The sequence below is a fragment of the Hoplias malabaricus genome, chromosome 5 (genome assembly GCF_029633855.1).
Source record: "Hoplias malabaricus isolate fHopMal1 chromosome 5, fHopMal1.hap1, whole genome shotgun sequence".
Taxonomy (NCBI): domain Eukaryota; kingdom Metazoa; phylum Chordata; class Actinopteri; order Characiformes; family Erythrinidae; genus Hoplias; species Hoplias malabaricus.
In genome coordinates this window covers 3,558,931-3,584,286 of record NC_089804.1, presented here as the reverse complement: position 1 = coordinate 3,584,286, position 25,356 = coordinate 3,558,931, and the positions used below count along the sequence as shown (strand labels likewise).

General features: G+C 40.3%; 1 protein-coding gene and 1 pseudogene across 1 annotated transcript; both read right to left on the bottom strand.

Annotated features, from left to right (window-relative positions):
* Window positions 1–10,557: 10,557 nt before the first annotated feature.
* Window positions 10,558–11,848, bottom strand: LOC136697610 (epidermal differentiation-specific protein-like). Its single transcript, XM_066672823.1, has 2 exons — window positions 10,807–11,848; window positions 10,558–10,704 (listed from the first exon to the last, which is right to left on the bottom strand). Exon 1 carries the CDS (start codon window positions 11,820–11,822, stop codon window positions 10,818–10,820), a length of 1,005 nt encoding a protein of 334 aa, XP_066528920.1. The 5' UTR covers window positions 11,823–11,848; the 3' UTR covers window positions 10,558–10,704; window positions 10,807–10,817.
* Window positions 11,849–24,151: 12,303 nt separating this feature from the next.
* LOC136696427 (epidermal differentiation-specific protein-like) lies at window positions 24,152–25,149 on the bottom strand (annotated as a pseudogene).
* Between the last annotated feature and the right edge of the window lie 207 nt (window positions 25,150–25,356).

Genomic DNA, 25,356 nt, shown 5'->3' with positions numbered 1-25,356 from the left:
ACGATGTTTACAGAGAGGTGTTTATCCTGGCACCACTGAGTCTCTATAGGCTGCCTCATCGTTGTTGGACATCCAGCCCACGATTGTCGTATCTTCAGCAAATTTAATGACGATGTTGGAGCTGTGTCTGGGAGGGCTTTGTACGCTTTTCAGAGTGGGGTGTGGCAGTGGTCCAGTGGTCGCCAAATATGTGGGAGCAACTTTCCTCAGGTTTGATGCCAGCAAAAATGAACACAGCCTCCAGGCGTGGGTTTCCTGCTTGTTTATCGTCTCATAGAGGTCCCCGAGTGCCAGGTCCGTGTCCACCTCTGGGGGAATATATATGGCAGTGACACACACCCCAGAGATCTCTCTTGGTAGTCACATTGGTCTGCACGATATGATCAGGTAATCCAGGTACAGGGAGCAGAAAGAGGGAGCTTGCAACATGGCAGCCATACTCTGTGCCATCTCTGCATTCCTGTGCCGGTCAGAACCACAGATATTGGGGAAAGGTGAGGATCGCAGCACAGTGAGTTTAGATAGTTCTCCTCTGCTTTGACAGAACACTTATGGTTCTGTGAGCCTCAGTCTGCACAGTGTAAGCCTGTAATAAAGTGTGTCCGAATCAAACGTGCACAACCGAGAAGACACTGTGTCTATCTGTGTGTGTAATAAAGGGTTTATCTTTAAACCGTGCTTTCAGTGATGATGTGATGCAGGCCCTTGTTTGTTGGCAGAGCACATTTTTAGGCATTTATTTCAGTCAGAGACAAAGCATCACTTCTACTGAGACCAGCAGTTTTTAGCTAAAGGCAATGGAGAAGTAGCGTGGAGACCGTCCCCTCACATGTGAGCTCTTTCTGACTCGTTTTCTCTTATTCCTGATCTCCTGAGGACGTCACCGTCAGGACTTTTATTGTGAAATGTGGTTACCTGTTCCCCTACAGGATGATGGTAAGGGTCACCTGGTTTCTCTGGGTGGAGTGGTCCAGGGGAAGGGTTTGGGGCGGGGGTGTGATTAATGTGGTTCGTTACAGTGATGTTGTTAATGAGAGTGTGTGAGAGCAGTTCTGTCTGTAAGTTGATGTGACTTGACTGTACTAGTGATTTCATCCTTCGCTCAGTTGATGTGCTAATGCCTTTCTGTGATTATATGTATTACCCCTAAGACTGGGTTTAGCCCTGAGGGAGGGACAATAAATGGGACAGTGCAGGATACTGCCACATTATGACTATAACTTCACGAGTTCCCCAGTTTGTACTGATAGAGGACACTGTAGTGACTACACACCACCAGAAGGTGGAGCCAAATATCTAAACAATTACACATTTACTGACAGAGGACAACGTGTAGTAACTGTACAGAGTTAAAGTCCATATTTTTCATATTTATTAATTTGATGTATATCACATTTATATAATTATTCCTTTATTTATAATATTTATTCTGTATTTTAAATTTCATTTCTTAAATTTAACATTTTTACATTTATTTATTACTCTTTTCCCTTTTACCTACAGAATAAATGTATTTCCACATTAATTTATTCATTCATTCATTGTCTGTAACCCTCATTCATATCGCGGTGGGTCCAAACCCTACCTGGAATCACTGGGCGCAAGACGGGAACACCCTGGAGGGGGCGCCAGTCCTTCACAGCGTGACACACACACACACACACAAACACACACACACACACACACACACACACACCATTTAAATATGATGTAGTTCATGTCATGGAATGCTATGAGTCATTTTCCTTTAAATTAACAGCTAAAATGTCAGTGGAGTTGAAGTAGTCTCTAGATCAGTGTTGTCTTAGTGCTCCTTATCATTTGATGACCAAGGGCCATCACTGGCCCACAATGGACTGTAGAGCGCTTACAGCAAAGACGACAGGAGACAGTGTAATTATTTGCATTGGTTAATATTTTATGGGCGGCACGGTGGCGCAGCAGGTAGTGTCGCAGTCACACAGCTCCAGGAACCTGGAGGTTGTGGGTTCGATTCCCGCTCCGGGTGACTGTCTGTGAGGAGTTGGTGTGTTCTCCCCGTGTCCGCGTGGGGGTGCTCCGGAGTCCAAAAACACACGTTGCAGGTGGATTGGCGACTCGAAAGTGTCCGTGTGTGTGTGTCTGTGTTGCCCTGTGAAGGACTGGCGTCCCCTCCAGGGTGTATTCCCGCCTTGCGCCCGATGATTCCAGGTAGGCTCTGGACCCCCCGCGACCCTAAGTTGTATAAGCGGTTACAGATAATGGATGGTTAATATTTTATTTGATTTTTGGCTTTTCCTTTATTTCCAACAGACTAAGATCATCAAAAATTACTTGCTCTGCTTGTACTTAATAGAAACATTGAAGAAACCCAAAGGCCAGCAGATCTTTCAATGTTGACGCTGGATGTCCTAAAGCACCAAGGTTCTGAAAGATCCACTGAAAACAAGAGAAAGCAAGACAAGAACAGCACATTAGATATTAACACGACTAAACACTATACGCATGAACCACTTTTCATAAAGCAATTTGGACAGACTCCTGCACAAATGATATGTTTTGTTTATTCTCCAAAGGAGAACACTTTTGGTGATTTTACACTGCATGGGTCCTGCTCTACATGACTCAACACGGCTCGGCTTGGTTCGTTTACAGCTTGTTGCTTTTCCACTGGTAAGTCTCCCCCGGCAAAATGGAGTCAGTGATGTCACAAAACTCCATCTCTAACAGGAATTACTGCCTTTGAAAACCACAACAATAGTGGAGGTAAAGTTAGGTGCTGTTTATTCAGTTTATCAATTTTCAATCACGACTGGCTTGTGAATCAGTGAAGAGATTCCTCATTAAAGCATTGAGATGTTTTGTTCCAATCTTCATGAGGACTTTCGGTAAGGATATGTGGAAGTGAAGCATGTTACTTTTGTCTTGGATCACTTGGTCACTTCCACAATCCAACATAAGTCTTCCATTGTATCTCATTTCTCTGCTTTTCCTCAATCATGTCTGCACGTCTCTTCCAGTGTAAGGTTCTAATCTACATTGAATGATCTTCATTATAATTTGGCATGTCCTGTCAAGGAAATTGTTCTTGCGTCCCTTCTTTGGTATTGGGATATAAATTTACTTCTTCCAGTCTGTTGGCCACTGGGAGGTTTTTCAGATTTTTGGCTCAGTTTGATCAAGAATTTAGCTGAATCTTCTTAGAAAATGTACTGGAAAACCAGTGTAAATACATGAGACATGTATATTGTGAAGCGCAATATACTGAATTATGTTTACAATACACAACAGGAGAGGCATCGGTGTTCATGTACCTCTTTACATTAAGTACAGTGCATATGCTGCAGTAATTTGTAGTGTAACTGTACTGCACATCTAGAGTTAATTGGACATAAAAATATTGTAGCTCGTTCTTGCTTTCAGAATTTTACCTCTATCTGGTTGTGTAGCAGAATACTGCTGATCCCTTAAAAATTGACATTGTCCTCTGTAATCCACAGGTGTATTTCACAGAATCAAACTACTTTATCTAGAAAGACCCACATGTCTGTCCATACTTTCATCGTGCCTCCTTTCTGGAGTATTTGCAGAGCAAGCCGTGATCACTGAGTCGTGTTAGTGTAGACTTTTGATGCAACTTTCAGGTAACAGAGAGTCCATTTTACTGCAATTGTCTGTGCACTTTTGGTGTCTCATTTGGCACAGGGACTTGTGTGCATGCATGCAGTGCTGCCAGGAGGAATCAATGTCATTATACATACAAGGACTGTGCGGCTGTATGTCAGCTATCTGCATGCTTCCAGTAGGAGTTTTTTGTACGGTAAAGGGGAGCTTTGATTGAAAATAGTTAGAGAAACACTGGTTTACAATATACTACAGTGTTACCAAATTCTACTTCCATTGAAAGCCCATATTTGGAGACATATACATGATCTACTTGAGCTTTTCAGTTCAGAATGCTCCAAAATTTCCTCCATACCACCCCATGACTTCTACTGACTTTATCGAAGGAGTCTCTTAATTCCTAAATCTAGAATATGTCTATTTAAACAGGTACAGAGGAAGGTTATGGAGTAGTACATTGAAGAGGCTCTAGAACATGGTTTTATTCATCCCTCAACATCCACAGCCACTTCAGGTTTCTTCTTTGTAAAAAATATGGTTTACATACTTTTATTGGTTATTGGGGTCTCAAATTGATTTCTTAAAAAATCCTCATGCATTATCTGTATCCCTGCGGCTTTGTCACACTTTAGAGGGGCCATGTATTTTACTAAAGTTGATCTTAGGAGCACATTTTATGAGATTTACACAGGGAGATGAATGGAAGACTATGAATAAGAATAAGAAGACTAAGAATATGTTGTGATGCCATTTGGATTTTGTAATGCCCCTTGGGTATTTCAAGACTTAATACATTTTGCATTAATAGATAAGATAGATACCATTTTTATTCATTAATTCATTCATTATATGTAACCCTTATCGTGTTCAGGGTCGCGGTGGGCCCAGAGCCTACCTGGAATCATTGGGCACACTAACTGCTGACTGTCTTTGCTGTTCTTCGCCAGCTTGCTGGAGAGTCATCTCTAGATGTATTCCTGGAGAAAGTCATCTCAGGTCTTACATTTTTAATTTCAGTTTAGTGTACATGGCCAACTCCAACTACATGGGGCATCTCCTTAAATTAGTGCTGGAGGCCTTCCCAGACACATCTGAGGACTTCAACAAAAGCATGGTTTGGAGCTGTGGTCCTACATGAAGGTACATGGCTTGTCTAGGTACTAGACTTGATTTTCCAACCTTGGTTGAGCTTTAAATTCCTTTTTCATACCTGGAAAAGAGGTTTGAGAAGAGAAACATACACATACATGGAAATACACTATTGGGGTTATGTCAAGTTGGTTTGTGGCATTATTCATTGTCTTTGAAATGAGAAAAGGACATGTGTACTTGGGTAGTAGTTTCCTACACTCTCCCTCAAACCAGATAACCCTCCTCAGGCTCTCTCTTCAGGTTGGCAAGAAAGTGCAGGTTCTGAATGACGATTGGCAACATTCTCATTTCACCTTAGTGGTCTTTAACTGAGGAAAATGACAAAGTGCTCCAATCCATTGGTGTTGAATGAACTGATATGATGCATGTTTATTTTAGCCCTCTGTTCTGCCAAATAATTAGATCTTCCCATCAAGGCTCACACCACTCATTTCTATGCATGGGAACAAATGGACACAGCAACAGATGTTCTGATTATGGAGCCAGTATCGCCCTGTCACATCTGTTTAGAACTTTAGATCATGTGTCAGAAGGTGTCCTCTGCTTTGTCTAATTGCTGGAGCTGCCACTGTGGTCATAGTCACTGTTATATGCCAGAAAGGCTGTCTGTTTTTTTTCTCTCCACACCTTTTTCCTTGCTCTCTTAATCCTGTCCTATTACAGGTGATCAATAGCAACCCCTGTATCTGACCAATGAAAGAAGCTGTTTCTGGAGTGAAGGTGGGGCTTCTGGTTTAAAGGTGGCCCATGCTGGAATAAAGGAGAGAGAGAGCTGGGGAGAGGAGGTCATGTTGTTTTTGTTTGTAGCTAACTTGCTTGTTTGTGGCTAAGCTGCTTGTTATTGCTTGTGGAATTAAAGTTGTTATGTAAGCAAATGTGATATTGTGCTAACCTTCAGTTGTTCACTACCTCAGTGTGGAGAGGCTAGTAAAACACCCAACAGTACTAATAATAGATTATTGTATACTAAGGGGCGGTAAGGGGCGATTGCCACTCATGTATTTTTTCTTCTTCTTAGGGAAGTTATTAGGATAGGCAGGCAAGTTGTTTTGTTCTTTTCTTTGCTTTGGCACTGTCCGTAGTCCACCTGAGTGAGTTGGCAATGTGAATTAACTCACCTTTGTACCTTTTTGTGGACTCTAAATGTAGCTTCACTTGTCAAGTCATTTTGTTCTCTTTCTTTTTTTCCATGTTTTTTTCTTTGTATTGTTACCTGTGTCAAATTAAATCTAATTAAGAGCAGCAGTTGTGTGGATTGTCTTAACTGTCGTCAAAAGTACCTGATTTTCATACATCTCATGTTATGCCCTCTCTTACCCCTGGTCATTAAAAACAAGCATAGAGAGAGGACGGTAACAGTCACTGACAGTGAAAAAATTATTATACCCGTAAAGGTTACACGCTTCATGCCAAGTTGTAGCTCTTCTTTTTTACCAAACAATGTTTCGGAAGTGCACTGTTTGTCTGTTGTGCATCAGAGCCGGTTCTGAATTTGTTGTAAAGGATTAGAGAATTTATAGTATGAAGAAGATAACACTATAAGTGAAAACATCATAGTGAACGTATCATATGTCCTCTTATCTGCTGAAAAGATACAAGGGAGGTGTGTATGTGTCTGCCTGTGTATGACAGATATGATATCTGTGTTTGATCAAGGTCATAAACAAGGTGAGCTAAGGCCAGAGACATGGGAGAAGAGTTTATAAATCTTAAATTTTTGATTTTAAAAGAATAAATCATTCATGGAATAAAATCCAAAACACAAAGTTAAAGCAGAATCACGCAATAACCATTTTACAACCAAATGATCAGGAGAAAAATACTGATCTCTTGTGTAAAACATTAATTCTTCTGGTTTTACAGAGTGATAGTACATTAAACACAAACACATAATTAGGAAAACAAGAAAGCTTCATTTTTCATTGATAGTTCAGGAAGGTTTTCACTCCCCTCTGCATCACTCTCCACTGGAGCGACTGGTAGAAAAAGCAGAATAATTATCTTTATTAATCCCTTTTTACAGAAACTGATTCTCTGAATTTTCCCATCAGTGGTAGTGAACACACACTAGTGATCAGTTCCAGAAGCCACATACACTTGGGCAGTGTGGGATCAATAAAGTCAAGTCTAACACACAAACACAACCGAAGCAGCAGGCTGCAACCTCCTTAGCACACAGGGAGCAGTTTGGGGGTTACGTGTCTCACTCATGTCACGGCTGCCTCAAAAGGCATTAGACAGGTGTTTATCCAACTAAGCCACGATGCTTTGTGTGGAGTGGATCATATATGTCACCATGGACAAAATCAAGACAGGTAGACAGCACCTTAACAGCCAAAATACCAAAAGTATAAGTAGCACAACAGTACAATTTAATAAGAAAATTAAAGAAAACAACAAGGTGATTTATGTAGTGAACCTGAGACGTACACATCATTCAGAATTAAAAAGCATATTTGGCAGCTGAGTCTAAGCTCAGTTTAAAGTCTGAAGCAATAATTTTACTCAGTGACACAAACGTGTTGGGGGAATACGTGTTTTCACTTCTTCAAAGTCTTTCCCAGCACAGACAAATTTCCCATTTTTATTTCTCATAATTACAGGCCATGGTTCTTTGTTAGTTTCCATATGTCAACATAAGTAACTAGCAACTCAAGACTTCTTTCGTTCTTACAGTGCAGCACACACACTGAGAAACCCTGTACAGTAGATCTCAATTAAACAATATTAAATTAAATAAATGTACTATGATATTATAACTGAGGTTAAAATTCACGTATTATTACCGTGTCTAGTGAAATAAATCCATCCATTATCTGTAACCGCTTATCCAATTTAGGGTCGCGGGGGGGTCCAGAGCCTACCTGGAATCATCGGGCGCAAGGCGGGAATACACCCTGGAGGGGACGCCAGTCCTTCACAGGGCAACACAGACACACATTTACACCTACGGACACTTTCGAGTCGCCAATCCACCTGCAACGTGTGTTTTTGGACTGTGGGAGGTCAGTGAGGAGTGTGGTGTGTTCTCCCCGTGTCCGCGTGGGTTTCCGCCGGGTGCTCCGGTTTCCTCCCACAGTCCAAAAACACACATTGGTAGGTGGATTGGCGACTCAAAAGTGTCTGTATGTGTGAGTGAATGTGTGTGTGTGTGTGTCTGTGTTGCACTTTGAAGGACTGGCGCCCCCTCCAGGGTGTATTCCCGCCTTGCGCCCAATGATTCCAGGTAGGCTCTGGACCCCCGTGACCCTGAATTGGATAAGCGGTTACAGATAACGAATGAATGAATGAAATTAATTTCTATATTTACACATTCATGCCTTCATTCATCTCTGTATTTTCACTCTTTTGCATCTTTTGATTTCAGTATGTTACTGGAATTCTTTCCTTTATCCCAAGACATGTTCCCAAATTGTTATAACATTCCTCTAAGTGCCACCAGTGAGAAATCCAACAACCCAAAGGAATAAAGAGTTACAGCATTCACTCCAATCCCTTGTTCATTCACACGTTCACAGTGATGTGTTTAGGGCAGTTCTCATGCACCGTTCTTAATCCCCTTTACTTTATTTGTTCTGTTGCCTCATGTTTCAGACTTCCTCATAAAGTGTCCCATTTCCCTCTTCCATAAATGAAGATCATAAGGACTCGCCACACACTGTGTACCGCACTACACTTCCCTGTGTGATCTCAGGGCCAAAGGGTCAATGGCAGGGCAGGAATTTCCAAATAACTCATATTTTACATTCTGTAATTCCACATTTTTGCTTTTAAATATTCTTTCTGCATTTCAACCTTCAAATGTCACATCCTTAAACAAACACTTGTGTCCCAATGTAATAGTAAACATAGTGTAATTCATCTTATTTGATAAAAGCTTTTAAATCTTTTTTTCTTTTCTTCTCTTTAGTCCAAATATTTCCTTTACTCCTTTAATCCCATCGGTCACAACAGTGACCATAAACAACACTTTATTCAGTAACATTTTTAAGGCTTGTTTCTGAGAATCTGCAATGAAGCAATTTCAACAAAAAAGGCTGGTTTGATGACAGTTTGTTGACCAAGGGTCATCACTGGCTCAGAATGGACCAGAGTCTCTGATACAGACAACAGCCAGCAATTATTTTCATTTGTTTGTATTTGACTCATGGCGGCACGGTGGCGCAGCAGGTAGTGTCGCAGTCACACAGCTCCGGGGACCTGGAGGTTGTGGATTCGATACCCGCTCCGGGTGACTGTCTGTGAGTGTGTTCTCCCCGTGTCCGCGTGGGTTTCCTCCGGGTGCTCCGGTTTCCTCCCACAGTCCAAAAACACACGTTAGTAGATGGATTGGTGACTCAAAAGTGTCCGTGAATGTGTGTGTGTGTGTGTGTTGCCCTGTGAAGGACTGGCGCTCCCTCCAGGGTGTATTCCCACCTTGCGCCCAATGATTCCAGGTAGGCTCTGGACCCACCTCGACCCTGAATTGGATAAGGGTTACAGATAATGAATGTATTTTACTGGATTTGGAGCGTTTTCTTTATTCACAGCCCTCCACTCTCTACCCACACTAATCAATTATGTCTTCGCTATGGAGAAATGTAATTAAAAATTGTTGAGTAACTCAGAATCAACCTTAAAACATTTTGTTTAAAAAAGGGGATGTTTTTTTCACTCTCTTACTTTCACTTTAGGATTTCAGCCTGTTACATTCAGTTTGAAAACCCACTCTGTAAAATTCACTCTTAAACATCTGGGACCCAGAGGACTTTGATTTGACATTAACTCTTATTTTTCTGTACATTTATTTCCATATGTATTTTTTTTATATACATTAAATTTACTTTGATGTATTAAGGGTAGTTCTCATGCACAGTTTTGCTGATCTCCTTTCTATGATTATGTTCTGTTACCCCCATGTCCCAGACGTCCCCATAAAGTGTCCCAGTTCCCTCTTCCGTAAATCAAGAGCATAAGCACTTTCTCATCTACTGTATCACACTGTCCCCTATGATCTCAGGGCCAAAGTGTAAAAGGCAGGGCAGGTGAAACTACCCCTAGACCAACAAGATTCTCATGGATATGTTGAACATGCAGAAATAGACATCCCTTATTCTGTCTGAAGAATTTATGTGAAGACACTCTCTAAGATTTCTACTCATCAAGCTCAAGTTTCCAAGCAGTGAATATTGTGTATCAGATCATTCTGTATCACTAGTAATCACTCAGCACGAGGAGGGTAATGATTAGTATATGTGATTAAACGCCTCCTTATGCATTTCTCCATCACAAGTTTTTACACATATTGACATTTTTATTGCTGTATTTCCAATTTTCTCCTTCAAATTATTATTTTTTTAATATCCAAATTCCTCTATATATTTATTTTCTTTCTGTATTTTCACCATTTCACAATTATTTATTTCTGTATTTTCACATTTCTACAGTTCACATCTATAATATTAAACTTAGTGTAATTAATCTCTTTTGATAAAATTATTTTATTATTATTATTTTCTTTACCCATTTAGTCCCATCTGACCATGAAATCACTTTATTCAGTAACATTTTCTGAGGCTTATTACTGAAAACCTGCAATGAAGCGATTTCAGCAAATAGGCAAAAGTGCAGTGTAACGTGTTTAGAGTATATTCTCTCTTGACTAGCGTTAAAACTTTCTTAGTGTCTTCTTTTTAATCAGTTGTTTTGAAGACCAAGGGTCATCACTGGTTAAGAATGGACTGGAGACTCTGATATAGAGTTCTTATATAAACCACTGGAGACATTGGAGACAAATTATTTCATTTGTTTTATTTTATTGGATTTTTTCTTCCATCCACAACAGACCAAGAATATCACACATTTCTTGTCATGTTTAGACAATTTAAAGACATTCAGGATTCTCAAAGCCTGCGGATCAGTGAGAGGGTCTTCAGAGCTGGACGTTGTGAAGCACATGGTCCTGAGAATCTATGAACAACAACAACAATAAGCAAGGTAAGAGTATGAACAGCACATCAGACATTAACATGGTTAAGAACGGGTCATAAAGCAGTCTGCTCTGTGTCTTACCAGCTGCTGCTCTAGAGCCTTTCCTCCTTGTACTCAGCGGTGATAGAGTTGCCGGCCTGGCACCTGTACTCCCCAAACTCCACCGAGCTGTGGGTTCCACTCTGGATGGTCATCTTCACTGGGACCTTCACATCCACTTCCCTCCTCAGCACGTTGACAGTGAGTTTGGTGCGGGGAGGGATTTTGGTCGGCAGGGTGATGAGGATTTTCTTGCGCTCGGTCCTGGTGTTGCTGGTTCCCTTCTCAACAGTGAAGGTGTTACTCAGGGAGAAGTTTCGCTCTGCCTTTACTATACCTATGTCTATGCTGAAGGATGTTCCCAAGGTGATCTGGGTGGAGTTGCTGAAGCTGAAGCTGTCAGTGACGGATCCCTCATACTCTCTGGACAGCTCAGTGGAGAAGCTTTGTTCATGGTCTCCATGGTTCAAGCCGCATATGGAGTCGATGGTGACAGATTTGGTCTGCTCTTCCTTCTTGTCCCAGAGGATCTCAGTTTTAATGATTGCCTTCCCCGGCTTCAGAGGACGAAGGTGAGACACTCTGTCATTGAACCAGCCGTAGTTAGCCACATCTCGAGAAGCCCTGGCCACCATCTGAGCACCTCCTCTGTTACTGTGCTGATAGAGGACCCATGCTCCCCTCTGCACCTTGTGGGATGACGCCACATCGTTGAATGTGCCATAGGCCAGGTTGGTCTCAGTGGTGAGGACCAGGGTCTTGCCCCGGAACTGGTCATGCTCATAGAGTGTGATCTGAGGATTTGTCAGGTCCTCAGTCACTAGCTCTAAGGAAGAAAAATCATCATTGGACCCTACCATGGGGTATTCTCCTTCTTCATAGACGTACTGAGACCCGCCGTAGTTGACATGTTGATACGCCACCCACGGATTCCCGATCACCTTCAGAGAGGAGATGCAGTCGTTGAAGTTCTCTGCCACTAAGTTGGGGACAGAAGAAGTGAACTCCTTACTGATGCCCCTGAAGTCACTGTGCTCATAAACAATGATCTTGCTCATGGTGTCTTGCTCAGTGCAGATGGAGATGAGATGATAAGTCTGTGAAAATTGCACAGAGCTTCTGCTTTATATAGCACTCCTTTCCTGGGGAGGGGTAACAGGGATATGCAAACGCCACCGATCCCAAAACCCAAACAAGTTGCAACAAATCTACAATTTCCATCAGGTCACTCAAGGTTAAGGAAGGCAGTGTCATTAGTGTCATGTGAAAGCTCATTCAGCATTGCACTAAAGCAATGCATATTTCACACCCCCTTCACTGCTTCAGAGATAACACAGTACCATTTATAGGCATGTTTCACATCCCCACATCCCCATTTCCAAATAAGATATATATATATATATATACACATATATATATATATATATATATATATATATATATATATATATATATATATATATACAAATGCAATAATGTGCAAATCATTTAAACCCTAAATGTTTATTTCCACAGCTGGTTCAATGACAAAATATCTCACATTCGCCCTCTGAAGGCAGGGAAGTGCCTCATCAATGCTGAGATCTTCTGGGACAACAAGGAAGAGAACAACATATCCAAGAAATTCAACTCCATATGCGGCATAAACTGTGGGGCGTGTGAGAAATGCTTCTGATTCCTCCTTGTTATAGGATTTCAATTGCTCAACAGCTCAGGGTCTCCATTATAGTGTTTTTGTTTCATAAAGTAGTTTTTAGTGGGGGACAGGTCTGGAAGAGTTTAGTGCTACTAACTACTAACTATTATCACCAGTAGATTGACCAGAGGAGGATGGGTCACCCCTTGTGAGCCTTGGTTCCTCCCAAGGTTTCTTCCTCAGCTGGGGGAGTGTTTCCTTGCCACTGTCGCCCCTGGCTTGCTAACTTGAGGGTTTTACATTTGTTTTTACATTTCATGTCAAATCTTTGTCTTACTGGAATTCTGTGAAGCTGCTTTGTGACAACATCAGTTGTGAAAAGCGCTATATAAATAAATTTTATTTGATTTGATTTAGTGTTAATTTAAATATATCAGATGGTGGGCGGCACAGTGGAGCAGCAGGTAGTGTCTCTGTCACAGCTCCAGGGTCCTGGCGGTTGTGGGTTCAAGTCCTGCTCTGGGTGACTGTCTGTGAGGAGTGTGGTGTGTTCTCCCTGTGTCTGCGTGGGTTTCCTCCGGGTGACTGTCTGTGAGGAGTGTGGTGTGTTCTCCCTGTGTCCACGTGGTTTTCCTCTGGGTGACTGTCTGTGAGGAGCGAAGTGTGTTCTCTCTCTCTGCGTGGGTTTCCTCCGGGTGACTGTCTGTGAGGAGTGTGGTGTGTTCTCCCTGTGTCTGCGTGGGTTTCCTCCGGGTGACTGTCTGTGAGGAGTGTGGTGTGTTCTCCCTGTTTCCACGTGGTTTCCTCTGGGTGACTGTCTGTGAGGAGCGAAGTGTCTGCGTGGGTTTCCTCCGGGTGACTGTCTGTGAGGAGTGTGGTGTGATCTCCCTGTGTCTGCATGGGTTTCCTCCGGGCCTGGACCAACCACAACCCTGAACTGGATAAGCGGTTATAGATAATGAATGATATCAGATGGTTTTTAAAGAACGGAGATGTTTGCATTAAAGCCTATTGTTGTATGGAGGCCTATTTTGCATATAGTCCTATTATCAGACATTCTCAGTCCTCTGCCTCAATCTCATCGTATGGCTGTCAATCCAAGTTAAGAATATTATAGTGCTAATTGATGTTAACATCTTAAACTCATCTACATGCACATACAGCAAGCATATGTCCCTAGAGTGGTGGGCATCCATCACTGCAGTGCCCAGGGAGCAGTCAGGGTTAAGAAAGCCCAGTCCCAGTAACAGTATAAACAAATACAACCAGAAAAAATATATGAGCTGTAAAGAAAGAAATAAAGAACAACAAATTTCAAAGCCTGAAGATCTAAACAGAAGACAGAATGTTCTGTACAAACATTTTCTAAATATCAAAATATTTCAGATTTTACCCAGTAAAGCTGTCGACGCTCTGCAGTGGGATTGACCTTGTTGATCCCTCCAATCAGGTTGGAATTCAGGAGTGCATCAACACTAAAGAGTCCCATAATTAGCACTCGTACCATCCCACTGGCTGTAAGTTGTGCTTTTGCAGTCTCCCAACAATGAGCTGAGACAGTAGTGATGTCATCATTTCCCAGTTTCACCTTATAAATTGGAAAGAAAAAAATAATTACCACCAGGAAGAGATTGCTACCCTATATATTTTAAATTACTATTTAAAAATTAACAAGTGCAAAAAATGCTTACTTCTGAAGGTTTGCAAAATGTAGCTTCATGCTCACTTTTACCCTCACAAACCTTTGGTTTGAGATCTTTGGTTGGAGTATTATTGGCGAGAACCCTTTTCATGTCTGCTAACAAAGATGGAATCTCTGAAAAATATTTAAAAAGAATAACAGTGATAATATAGAACAATAGAATAAAAAACCCCAAAACAAAAAAAAAACATATGAAATACCATATATCTGCCACTATAAATTCCATAGTGAATTCTCCTACCAGCAGAAGACACATTTTGAGCAGCAGGAAGCAGGTGGCTATACCTGTAGGGCTGGGTTTCACCACTGATTTCCCGAATTGATTCAACTCTGATTCACAATTCAATTCATAAATATGAATCAGGAATAAAAAGCTCATTTTAAATCGACTTCAGGTTTATGTTAATCGATATGGGTTAATTTAAATGAAGATGGTTTTGAATATATTTTTTTAAACCCACCACTATAGCCCTGACCTCTCCTACACTTCAACCAATCAGGTATTTGTTTTATATTAATATTACTGTGAAAGTGGTTTAAAATTTGTCTCTGATAATGTCCTAAATTTAACTTCTCCATACCTGCAGATACCCTGTACTTTTTGTCTTATGTAAAATGTTATATATGTTTGAAAATACTACACATCTTTAGTCTTAGCTCATGCAAATGATGTGGACATTGGTTGCATTTTGTTAAACTTGAACAGATCTCTAGACTGAATCTTGTGGTGTGCAGATCCAGATTTGTTTGGGTGGCTAGCATCGACCAAAATAATCTAAAATGTAAAATCTTAAATGAAGTACAGTAATCCCTCGCTACTTCGCAGTTCATGTTTCGTGGATTCGCTACTTCACAGGTTTTTTCAAGGGGGCTTATGGCCGCTATATCGCGGATATTGAGGGAAAATCTAGGAAGACTGTGAAAGATGAATAGCCAAAATATTTAATTCAAACCATTACAATGTCATAGACTAGGCCTGTAGGTGACAAAATATATCATTTACACGTATTTCTTACGTACAGTACATGTATTATTCATGTCCACATCTGAGTGAAATTTACTGACGCTAATCACAGCTTAGGAATGACTCAATTAAAGAAACTGGTAGGATAGCACATGTAGTTCCAGCTGAAAAACATTATAGAATCACTATTTAATACAAAGGCTGGGTTGTTAACAACACAGGGACGGGTTTTAAAAGTCCAAAAACTCATTAAATATGTCTTTCTTCTACTTCGCGGAAATTCGTTTTTCGTGGGTGGTCTTGGAACGCATCCCCCGCGAAAAACGACGGATTTGAGGGCTAATAGTAAAAGAATAGTCAATTTTAATGTTAAAATTGTCCCATTTCGATGTTTATAATGTTTCTTAAACACAGCTTTGTCATTTTTTAAAATGAAGGAAACTTGCCTGCTAACTGTAGCACGACTGCATGCTCAACTTGCCATCCGTTGACAGGCCTCTTGGTGTTAGCTGTACGACATTCAACAAGATAGTTTCTGGAGGATCTTTTTTTAGGTCTTCTTGTTTTCTTCGAAAGGCTACTCGCGCCCTACTGTGCTGTGATTGGCTGACACTTGTTTTTCTAAACCTTCTGTATTTGCAGTCCAGTCACGGGCCTCTTTCACAGAAGTCGCGCAGGTTTTTTCCGCGCTTGGCTCTTGGTATATATATATATATATATATATATATATATATATATATATATATAATGTTTTTGTTATTTATTTTTTTTAGCTAGAAGACCATGACAGTTCTGAGGCATGGGTCCCCCTTAGTGGACTGTCTTCAAAGTGGATCAGGAACTACAAAAGAAGTTGATGTAAATTTGAGCTGCTTAATTTTCATGTTACCAAGATAGTGATGATTCTTTGTGACTAATAGCTCAATAGTGTCTCTATTTTTATTTTATGAATATTCCACTGTGTTCCCTTAAATACATTAAGTCAAGTTAACATTGGACTTATGATCTCATAACAGGACTTGAGACATGATTCGTCAGACTAAACTCCTGACAGTGGCTCTGAAGATGCACATGATCTCACCAACGTTGCAGTGAGTAAATTGACAATTTATATGTAAGGTTTTGTCAAAAAATAATATCTTTAAAACTAACCATGTTTTATATATATCTGTGTGTGTGTGTGTGTTGCAAGCCTGAAATGCAGGAATGGAGGAATGGATGTATATTAATAAGTTAAATTAAGTTGATCAGACAAAACTCTCTTGTAAATTCATATCTAGTCTTCAGTGAAATTAATGTCAAAGTTAATGTTAGAAAAACTCTATTTTTGTTTTATTTGCATTTTCCATACAGTCCTAACTTTTTCTGATATGGGGTTGTACATGTCTAGTGCATTGTTTCAAGCAGTACATATTTGTCAAAACTTTGACATCTTCACTAGAATCCGATTTCTGTGCCACAGGTGATCTTTGCTTTTTACTGTTGTTTTGTAACCTATGTAGAGTAACAAGCATTTGTTTTTAAATTGTTTGTTTTTAATAATTGTGTAGAGAATATCAGATGATCTCTCTGAACCTTGGACACCTCTCAGTGGACAGCAGTGTCTTTTAGCAGAGGACGTCTCTGTAGGTACCCGTTAATGTGTGTATATTACAAACCGGATTCCAAAAAAGTTGGGACACTAAACAAATTGTGAATAAAAACTGAATGTAATGATATGGAGGTGCCAACATCTAATATTTTATTTCGAATAGAACACAAATCACAGGTCAAAAGTTTAAACTGAGAGAATGTATCATTTTAAGGGAAAATTCAAAATTTCATGGCTTCAACAAATCCCAAAAAAGTTGGGACAAGGCCATTTTTACCACTGTGTGGCATCCCCCCTTTTTCTTACAACACTCAACAGACGTCTGGGGACAGAGGAGACCAGTTTCTCAAGTTTAGAAATAGGAATGCTCTCCCATTCATGTCTAATACAGGCCTCTAACTGTTCAATCATCTTGGGCCTTCTTTGTCGCACCTTCCTCTTTATGATGCGCCAAATGTTCTCTATAGGTGACTGCAGGCGGCCATTTCAGTCCCCGGACCCTTCTCCTACGTAGCCATGATGTTGTGATTGCTGCAGAATGTGGTCTGGCATTATCTTTTTGAAAAATGCAGGGTCTTCCCTGAAAGAGATGACGTCTAGATGGGAGCATATGTTGTTCTAGAACCTGAAGGTCTCTGCATTAATAGTGCCTTTCCAGACATGCAAACTGCCCATGCCACAAGCACTCATGCAACCCCATACAATCAGTGATGCAGGCTTCTGAACGGAGTTTTGATAACAACTTGGGTTATCCTTGTCCTCTCTGGTCTGGATGACGTGGCGTCTCAGTGTTCCATAAAGAACTTCAAATCGTGACTCATCTGACCATAGAACAGTCTTCCATTTTGCCACACTCCATTTTAAAAGACCCCTGGCTCTTTTAGTGCAATGTCTGAGCTTGTGGAGCTTGCTTAGAAATGGCTTCCTCTTTGCACTGTAGAGTTTCAGCTGGCAACGGCGGATGGCACGGTGGATTGTGATCACTGACAATGCTTTCTGGAAATATTCCTGAGCCCATTCTGTTATTTCTTTAACAGTGGCATTCCTGTTTGAGGTGCAGTGACGTTTAAGGGCCCAGAGATCACGAGCATCCAGTTGAGTTTTACGGCCTTGACCCTTTTTATACCCAATCATGTTGTAAATTGACCTAATTAGTGTTAATTGGTCTTCCAGCTGTTTGTTATATGCTCAATTTCCTGTTTCCAGCCACTTATTGCTACTTGTCCCAACTTTTTTGGGATTTGTTGACACTGTGAAATTTTGAATCAACATATCTTTCCTTTAAAATGTTACATTTACTCAGATTAAACTTTTGATCTGTCATCTATGTTCTATTACGAATAAAATATTGACATTTGCCATCTCCACATCATTGCATTCAGTTTTTAGTCACAATTTGTTTAGTGTCCCAACTTTTTTGGAATCCGGTTTGTATCAAAGTATGCTTATGCTGTGCATGTGTGAATATATGTAAGTGAATCTGTTTAACTGGAAAATGATGATTCTAATCATGCCACTGAAAACTTCTCTGAAGACACTCATGAAGCTCAGCACACCACTGTAGGTATAAACATAAGAATGGGTTATTTAATAGGTGCTGTATTGTTTAAGTAATTTTATCAGCACAACTTGTGCAATTATAAAATCATCATAAAAGACATGAATATTTCAATAAATCAATTAAACGCATAGTACAGATTTTGCCTTTATTGCAATATATTTTTTATATTTACCAATATATAGAGATACATGGTCCATTCATATATTGAACTATACTGGAAAATTTAGGTACTCATTTTTCATATATGGAAATGTATTATTTAATATATTTAACTATATTTTCCAATATATTGCCATATATTAGTGTTTCATAAGAGATATCTTTCCTTCCAACAGAGTTTGATCTGTCTCTGAGCACAAAGAGCTGTACAATACCTACAATACCAGTCTAAAAACCTACTGTGATCTATCAAGAAAAGGTTTAGCGTTCGCCGTTCTGGGGAGTGTGGGCATGTCCTCCCTGTGTCCACATGGGTTTCCTCCGGGTGCTCCTTTTTCCTCCCTGGTCCAAAAACCCAAGCTGGCATTTAAATGGGTCACACAAAGGTGTCTTTTTTTATCAGGGTGTGTTCCTGTATTGCAAACAGTGATTCCACATATATGCAATTATTTATTTCTAATTAATTCTATTTATTTCCCATCTTTGCTTCTTATTCACAGTTTTCATATTCATACATTTAGTTATACCTTAAATGGGTTTATTTACAGGTCTTCATCCACCAGCTTCTTGAATTCTCTGTTCCACCTTAAGGGCTGAAGATGAGTGGCAATGACCAATTCTGTCAGCATTTGACACTCGTTTTCTGAAGAAACTGTTATTCTATGTTATTAATTTAAAAAACACAAACAGATTGTACATCATTTGACTAAACATTTACCTACTTAAGTATAAAGGCAAAAACTGAAAGAAATGCTGCCTTTCTGCATTTACAATCCTTTACTGTCTAAATCCACCTTAAATGTTTAGACTACGCAGGCTGGTGTTATCTTTACTTATTGATTTTGCTTTTAAGCATAAAAGTCATGTTAGGAGGCAGATCTTTGCTGCTTATTCACAATTTTCATATTCAAACATTTAGTTCCACTTTAAATATTTGCATGAGTTTTATTGATGATTTTTTTGCCAGCTTTTGAAACAAAACGCTTGTTCTTTTTCCAAGTGCACATCATGTCAAACATCTGCCTTCCCTAGTGAAACTTTATATTGGTGTTATTCACCAGCTTGAATTCTCCAATTCACCTTAAATAGACAACTATGACAGGCTTTTGCAACACACACCCTGGAGAAACACACATGAACCTGCCTCACTTTTTATAAAACAAACAAACTATGGTTTTTACACCTTTCCAGAACACCCAACCAGCCCAGAACACAGACAAGAAAATATCAGTCTTACTCACTTCAGCTGAAAAACAGATTTGAACCACTGCATGCCCTTTATGAGAATCACAAATGCAGTGAACGCAATGCAGCAAGTGCTAGAAGTGTCGGCCAGTCACAACACCCTAACAAACCTACAGTAGATGTCCTGGTCTTTGGAGATGACACTGTTAATAGGGAATAAACCCAAAACTCATAGTGCGATGTGAGCCAAACATCACAGTCCCTGAACTTACTGCAAAGCTTCCAGCTGTACTGGCTGAGTACACGAATGTGAAGTGGATTATTTACACATTGGAAAGAATGACACTGTCAAGCAGCAGTCTGAAGTTTTAAAAATAGACTTTAATGACCTCCTTAACACACTCAGTAAGTTCAACATACAATATTTCATCATTGGACCTCTACCTGCAGGAGGCACCAATATGTTCTGAAGGTTACTGGGATTAAACACCTGGCTACAGAACAGCTGCAGGTCAATGGAGTGAACTTCATTGATAACTTTAACTTGTTTTTTGGGAAGAGAGAACCTTTTAGGAGAGATGGATTGCACACGAACAAGAGGGGTGTTAAACTTCTGACAGACAACCTCATTTTCTCAGTGTGTAATCTATCCACTTCTCTCATCTACTCATCTACTACCACTTCCCCACTGCAGTCCCACAGACTGTCCCCTAAGAAACATCACCCTCCATCACCACCTAGAGCACCTCAACAGAAGAGACAAGCTCCTTGACCCCCGGAAAGGCAGCTTCGCTCATGGCCCTATCACCAGCAGGAGCTCCACACAGCTTCGTCAGCTGTTAAAGGTGATAATATCAGCAGTAACATGTTTTCAGAACAAGCTTGGACCTTTGGTGCCTGTAATCTCTCCCATTTCAGTACTTATCAGAAAGAGAAAGAACAGGGAGTTCAGGTCAGATACTGTGAATGTAGCCAAACTACAGCATATAAAATGTGAGACAGAGATTCTGTGGCAAAGTGCACAAGTTACTAAGTTAGCTCCAAATATCAGATCTCTCACAAACATATCACACTTAATTAATGATTTTATTACAGCACATGGGCTTGATTTTATACCTTTAACTGAGACTTGGCTAAATGAATGTAGTGCTGCAACTGTTTTATTGGAGTCGGCTCATCCAGATTTTAATTTTGTAAATGTATCTCGTGCCGGTAGAAAAGGTGGAGGTCTAGCTGCTCTGTTCCATGGTTCTTTTCAGTGTAAACAGTTATTATTTGGTGACTTCACAACATATGAGAATCTGTGTAGTTCTGAAAGGGACACCACAGATATTACCAGTAACTGTCTACAGGCCTCTGAAGTACAGTGCTAATTTTATTGATGAATTTACAGAGCTGCTGTCTTTTATTTCTACTGACTTTGACCATTTTGTTATTGCTGGTGACTTAAACATATCGACAATCCCAAGGACTGATTTGGCAAGGAACTACACACCATATTGAATTCTTTTGGTCATTCACAGCATGTTACAGGGAGTACACATTGTCATGGTCACACTCTGGAGGTTGTTATCTCAAAGAGTCTCAACATATCAGTGACTGTGAAGGACGTCGCGTTGTCAGATCACTACCGTGTTCACACCATGTGACCGATCCAACTCTGTTGATGATCTGCAGAATAGTTTTAATTCAAACATTTTTAATGGATGAGATTGCGCCAGTTAAAGTGAAGGCTTTGTCTTGCAAACAGAAAGCACCATGGAGAAATGCTTCTGTTGTTCAAATGCAAAAAGGGAGTGTTGCAAGGCAGAACACAGATGGTGTAAAACGAGTCTTCATATTCACAAAGAAACCTACAAAGATAAGCTACGTGAATACAATGTGACAATATGCAAAACACGACAATCCTATTTCTCTAGCACCATCAACAATAACATTAACAACAGCAAAATCCTCTTCCCCATGGTCAACAGACTCACTAACTGACCCACACCAATGGCACCTGAATTAGTATCAACTGCGAGATGTAATGAGTTTGCATTCTTTTTTAACACTAAAATCCAGAATATCAGTGATTAGTACATCTATATCCAACAATGAGTCTGTACCCTCTCCATCACCTCATAAAGACTCTTTAGTTAAAATGTCAGTTCAGTACTGTTGATAATAAAATTTTAATTGTCACAGTTAATCATCTCAAATCATCTACTTGTAGTCTTGACACACTACCAATCAAATTTTTAAGAGTGAGTTTCACACTATAGCACTGGACATACTCCACATTGTTAAAACCTCACTCATGTCAGGGGTCTTTCTGAGCTCACTAAAAACTGCAGCCTCTTCTAAAACAGAAAAACGTAGAATCATCTTTGATAAGTAACTACGGACCATTTTCTAATTTAACATTCATTGGCAAAATCATTGAGAAAGTATTTTTCAGGCAAATCACTAGTTTCTTGCCCATTAACAGTAGTCTAGACAAATTCCAGTCTGGGTTCCGGTCTAATCACAGCACTGAGACTGCTCTAATTCAGATAATTAATGACATTTGCTTAAATACAGAGGCTGGAAAGGTATCTCTTCTATTACTTCTTGTCCTTAGTGCTTAGGACTATGGGCTGTTCGTATCACAGCTGTGCAGATGATACTCAGATTTACATGGCCCTGTCCCTAAATGACTCTTGTCCAGTTGACTCATTAAGCAAGTGCCTTGGACAAAACCTTGGCGTATTAATGGACTCAGATCTCAGTTTTAGTCTCATATTAAAGCAATTACTAAATCAGCATTTTACCATCTTAAGAACATCAGTAAGATCAGAGATTTTATGACTAAACCAGACCTGGAGAAACTTATCCATGCCTTTATTTCTAGCAGGATTGATTACTGTAATGGTCTCTTAGCTGGACTTCCAAAAAAGACCATTAAACAGCTTCAATTGATTCAAAATGCAGCTGCAAGAGTTCTCAGTCGGAGCAAAAGAAGAGATCACATCACCCCCATCCTCAAATCCTTACACTGGATAACAGTCTGTTACAGAATAGACTTTAATGTGTTATTACTGGTCTATAAATGTCTAAATGGGGTAGGAGCATTGTATTTATCAGATCTGCTGCAGAGATATGAGCCGAGCAGAGCTCTCAGATCTTTAGGAACTAGTCAGTTAGTCCTGCCTCAGGTCAAAACTAAACATGGAGACGCAGCATTTAGCTCCGGCGCCGCTCTTAAATGGAACCAGCCGACTGAGAATATTAGAAGAGCCCAGATTTTAGACACTTTTAAATCAAGGCTTAAAACATTCCTGTTTGAGCAGCTAAAGCTCGGTTTAAAACACTCTGCACTTTTATTTCTGTAAAAGCATTTTATTTCTTTTCTTTTATTGTATCATTTAATCTTTTTTATAATTCTTAATCATTTAATAATTTTACTGTTTTTATGTAATTGTTTTATTGGACTTTTATGATATAATTCTGGCTTTTAATTTAACTGTTTTATTTTTGTTCTGAAAAGCACTTTGAATGGCTTCTGTTTGAAAGGTGCTCTATAAATAAACTTGCCTTGCCTTTCAGTCATGTGGTTATTCACCTTCACCATAGTTCTTACACCTTTCAAGTGTCGCTATTCCTCACTTTCTTTATATAAAACATACAAAGTATGGCATTAACCCCTTAAATCTATACATTCACATCTGTACCTCTACATGTTTTTGGAAACAACTTGCTGTTACCTGTTCAGGCGAAATTTAGCCACCTCTGGGTCTGTTTTGTAGTTTTGTCTCTTCTAGTTTTGTCTTTCTCTCCATTTTTCAAACACACAGCCAGTGTTTCCTCTCATTACGCACTGTCTCTGGTCATGGGGATTTTTACAAGGGCACTGAGTCTTTTTAGGTCCAGTAAATGCTATCATTTTACCTGTGTGCTTGGTCATTTCATGGCTGAAGGACACTATGTTTGTGCCAGAAATTGTTTGTACCTGGCAACTCAGTGGGTTTGGACTGTAATGTGGTTGGACAGAGGGTGGGATATCCAGCCAAAACACCAATAGCCAAACTGCACTGGAATTGGCAATTCTCTAAGAGAATATACATATAGCATTGCTCTCAGAGACACCAGTGCCTCAACTTCAAGCATGTTTCCTTAATCTATGATGACACCCCCTGGACATTTTATGACTGTACATTAAATATGTTACAGGTTTTTCCTTTAAGAAAGATACCAGAATACAGTGTATTTATTTTCATTTGCTAGTGTTTTATTTTATTTAGGGCATTTTCTTTATTTGAAAAAGACAAGAGACATCAAATATTACATATTCTTCTCGAGCTGTATAGAGACATTCAGGAATATCGGAGACATTAAAAGATTATATGATTTTAAAGTTGGACGTCCTGAAGCACTCAGGTCCTGAAAGGTCCACTGCAAACAAGAGAGAGCAGCACATTAGACATTAGTTTGATTAAGCACAAGCCATAAAGCAGTTTGGAAGGTTTATTAGTGCACATCCCCTAAGTGGGGATACAGCAAGTGCTGAAGACAATGTTCTGTGTTCTTAACTGTAAAGGAATCTGATCTGTGTCTTACCAGCCAGTGCTCTAGGCTTTTTCCTCCTTGTACTCAGCAGTGATGGATTTGCCAGAATGGCACCTGTACTCCCCAATCTCCACCAAGCTGTAGGTCCCTCTCTGGATGGTTATCTTGACAGGGACCTTCACATCCACTTCCTTCCTAATCACATTGACAGTGACTTTGGTGTGGGGAGGGATTTTGCTGGGCATTGGGATGTGGACGCTCTTGCGGTCGGCCCTAGTGTTGCTACTTCCCTTCTCCACTGTGAAGAAGGGGAGAAGTTCTGCTCTACCTTTACTGGACCTATGTCTACATTGAAGGATGTTCCAGTGGTAATCTGGGTGGAGTTGCTGAAGCTGAAGGTGTCAGTAATGGATGCCTCATATTCTCTGGACAGCTCAACGGAGAAGTTTTTCTCACACTCTCCACAGTTTATGCCGCAAATTGAGTCGATTTTCATAGCTCTGTTGTGCTCTTCCTTGTTGTCCCAGAGGATCTCAGCATTGATGACGCACTTCCCCGGCTTCAGAGGGCAAACATGAGATGTTTTGTCATTGAACCAGCTGTGGAAAGAAACATCTTGAGAAGCCCTGGACACCATATGAGCCCCTCCTCTGTTAGCGTACTCATAAAAGACCCACAATCCTCTCTGCACCTTGTGGGACAATGCTATGTCATTGAACAAGCCACAGGCCAGGTTGGCCTCGGTGGTGAGGACGAGACTCCTGCCCTGGTAGTTGACGTGCTCATAGAGTATGATCTGAGGATTTGTCAGGTCCTTAGTCACTAGCTCTAGGGAAGATAAAAGATTACTGAGCTCCAGGGTGGGATATTATCCTTCTTCATAGACGTACTGGTACCTGCCATAGTTGATATGTTCATACGCCACCAAGGGATTCCCAATCACCTTCAGAGAGGAGAAGCAGTCGTTGAAGTTCTACAACACCAAGTTAGGGACAGAAGAAGTGTACTCTTTACTGATGCCCCGGAAATCACTATGCTCATAAACAATGATCTTGCTCATGATGTCTTCCCTGTATTCAGTGCGCAGTCTGGGAAGAATGTGCAGAACTCCTCTTTATATAGCAGTCCTCAGCAGGAGGTGAAAACCCCACAAAATGCAAATGCCAGCAATCTCAAAGACACAACAAGCACCCTGAATGTTGGCTCTGTGTAGGCTCTGGATCCACTGTGAGTCTGAACTGGATAAGCACTTACAGACAATGAATGG

Excerpts from the sequence above, each read along its gene's own strand:
- LOC136697610 (XM_066672823.1), bottom strand. The coding sequence starts at position 11,822 with ATGAGCAAGATCATTGTTTATGAGCACAGTGACTTCAGGGGCATCAGT.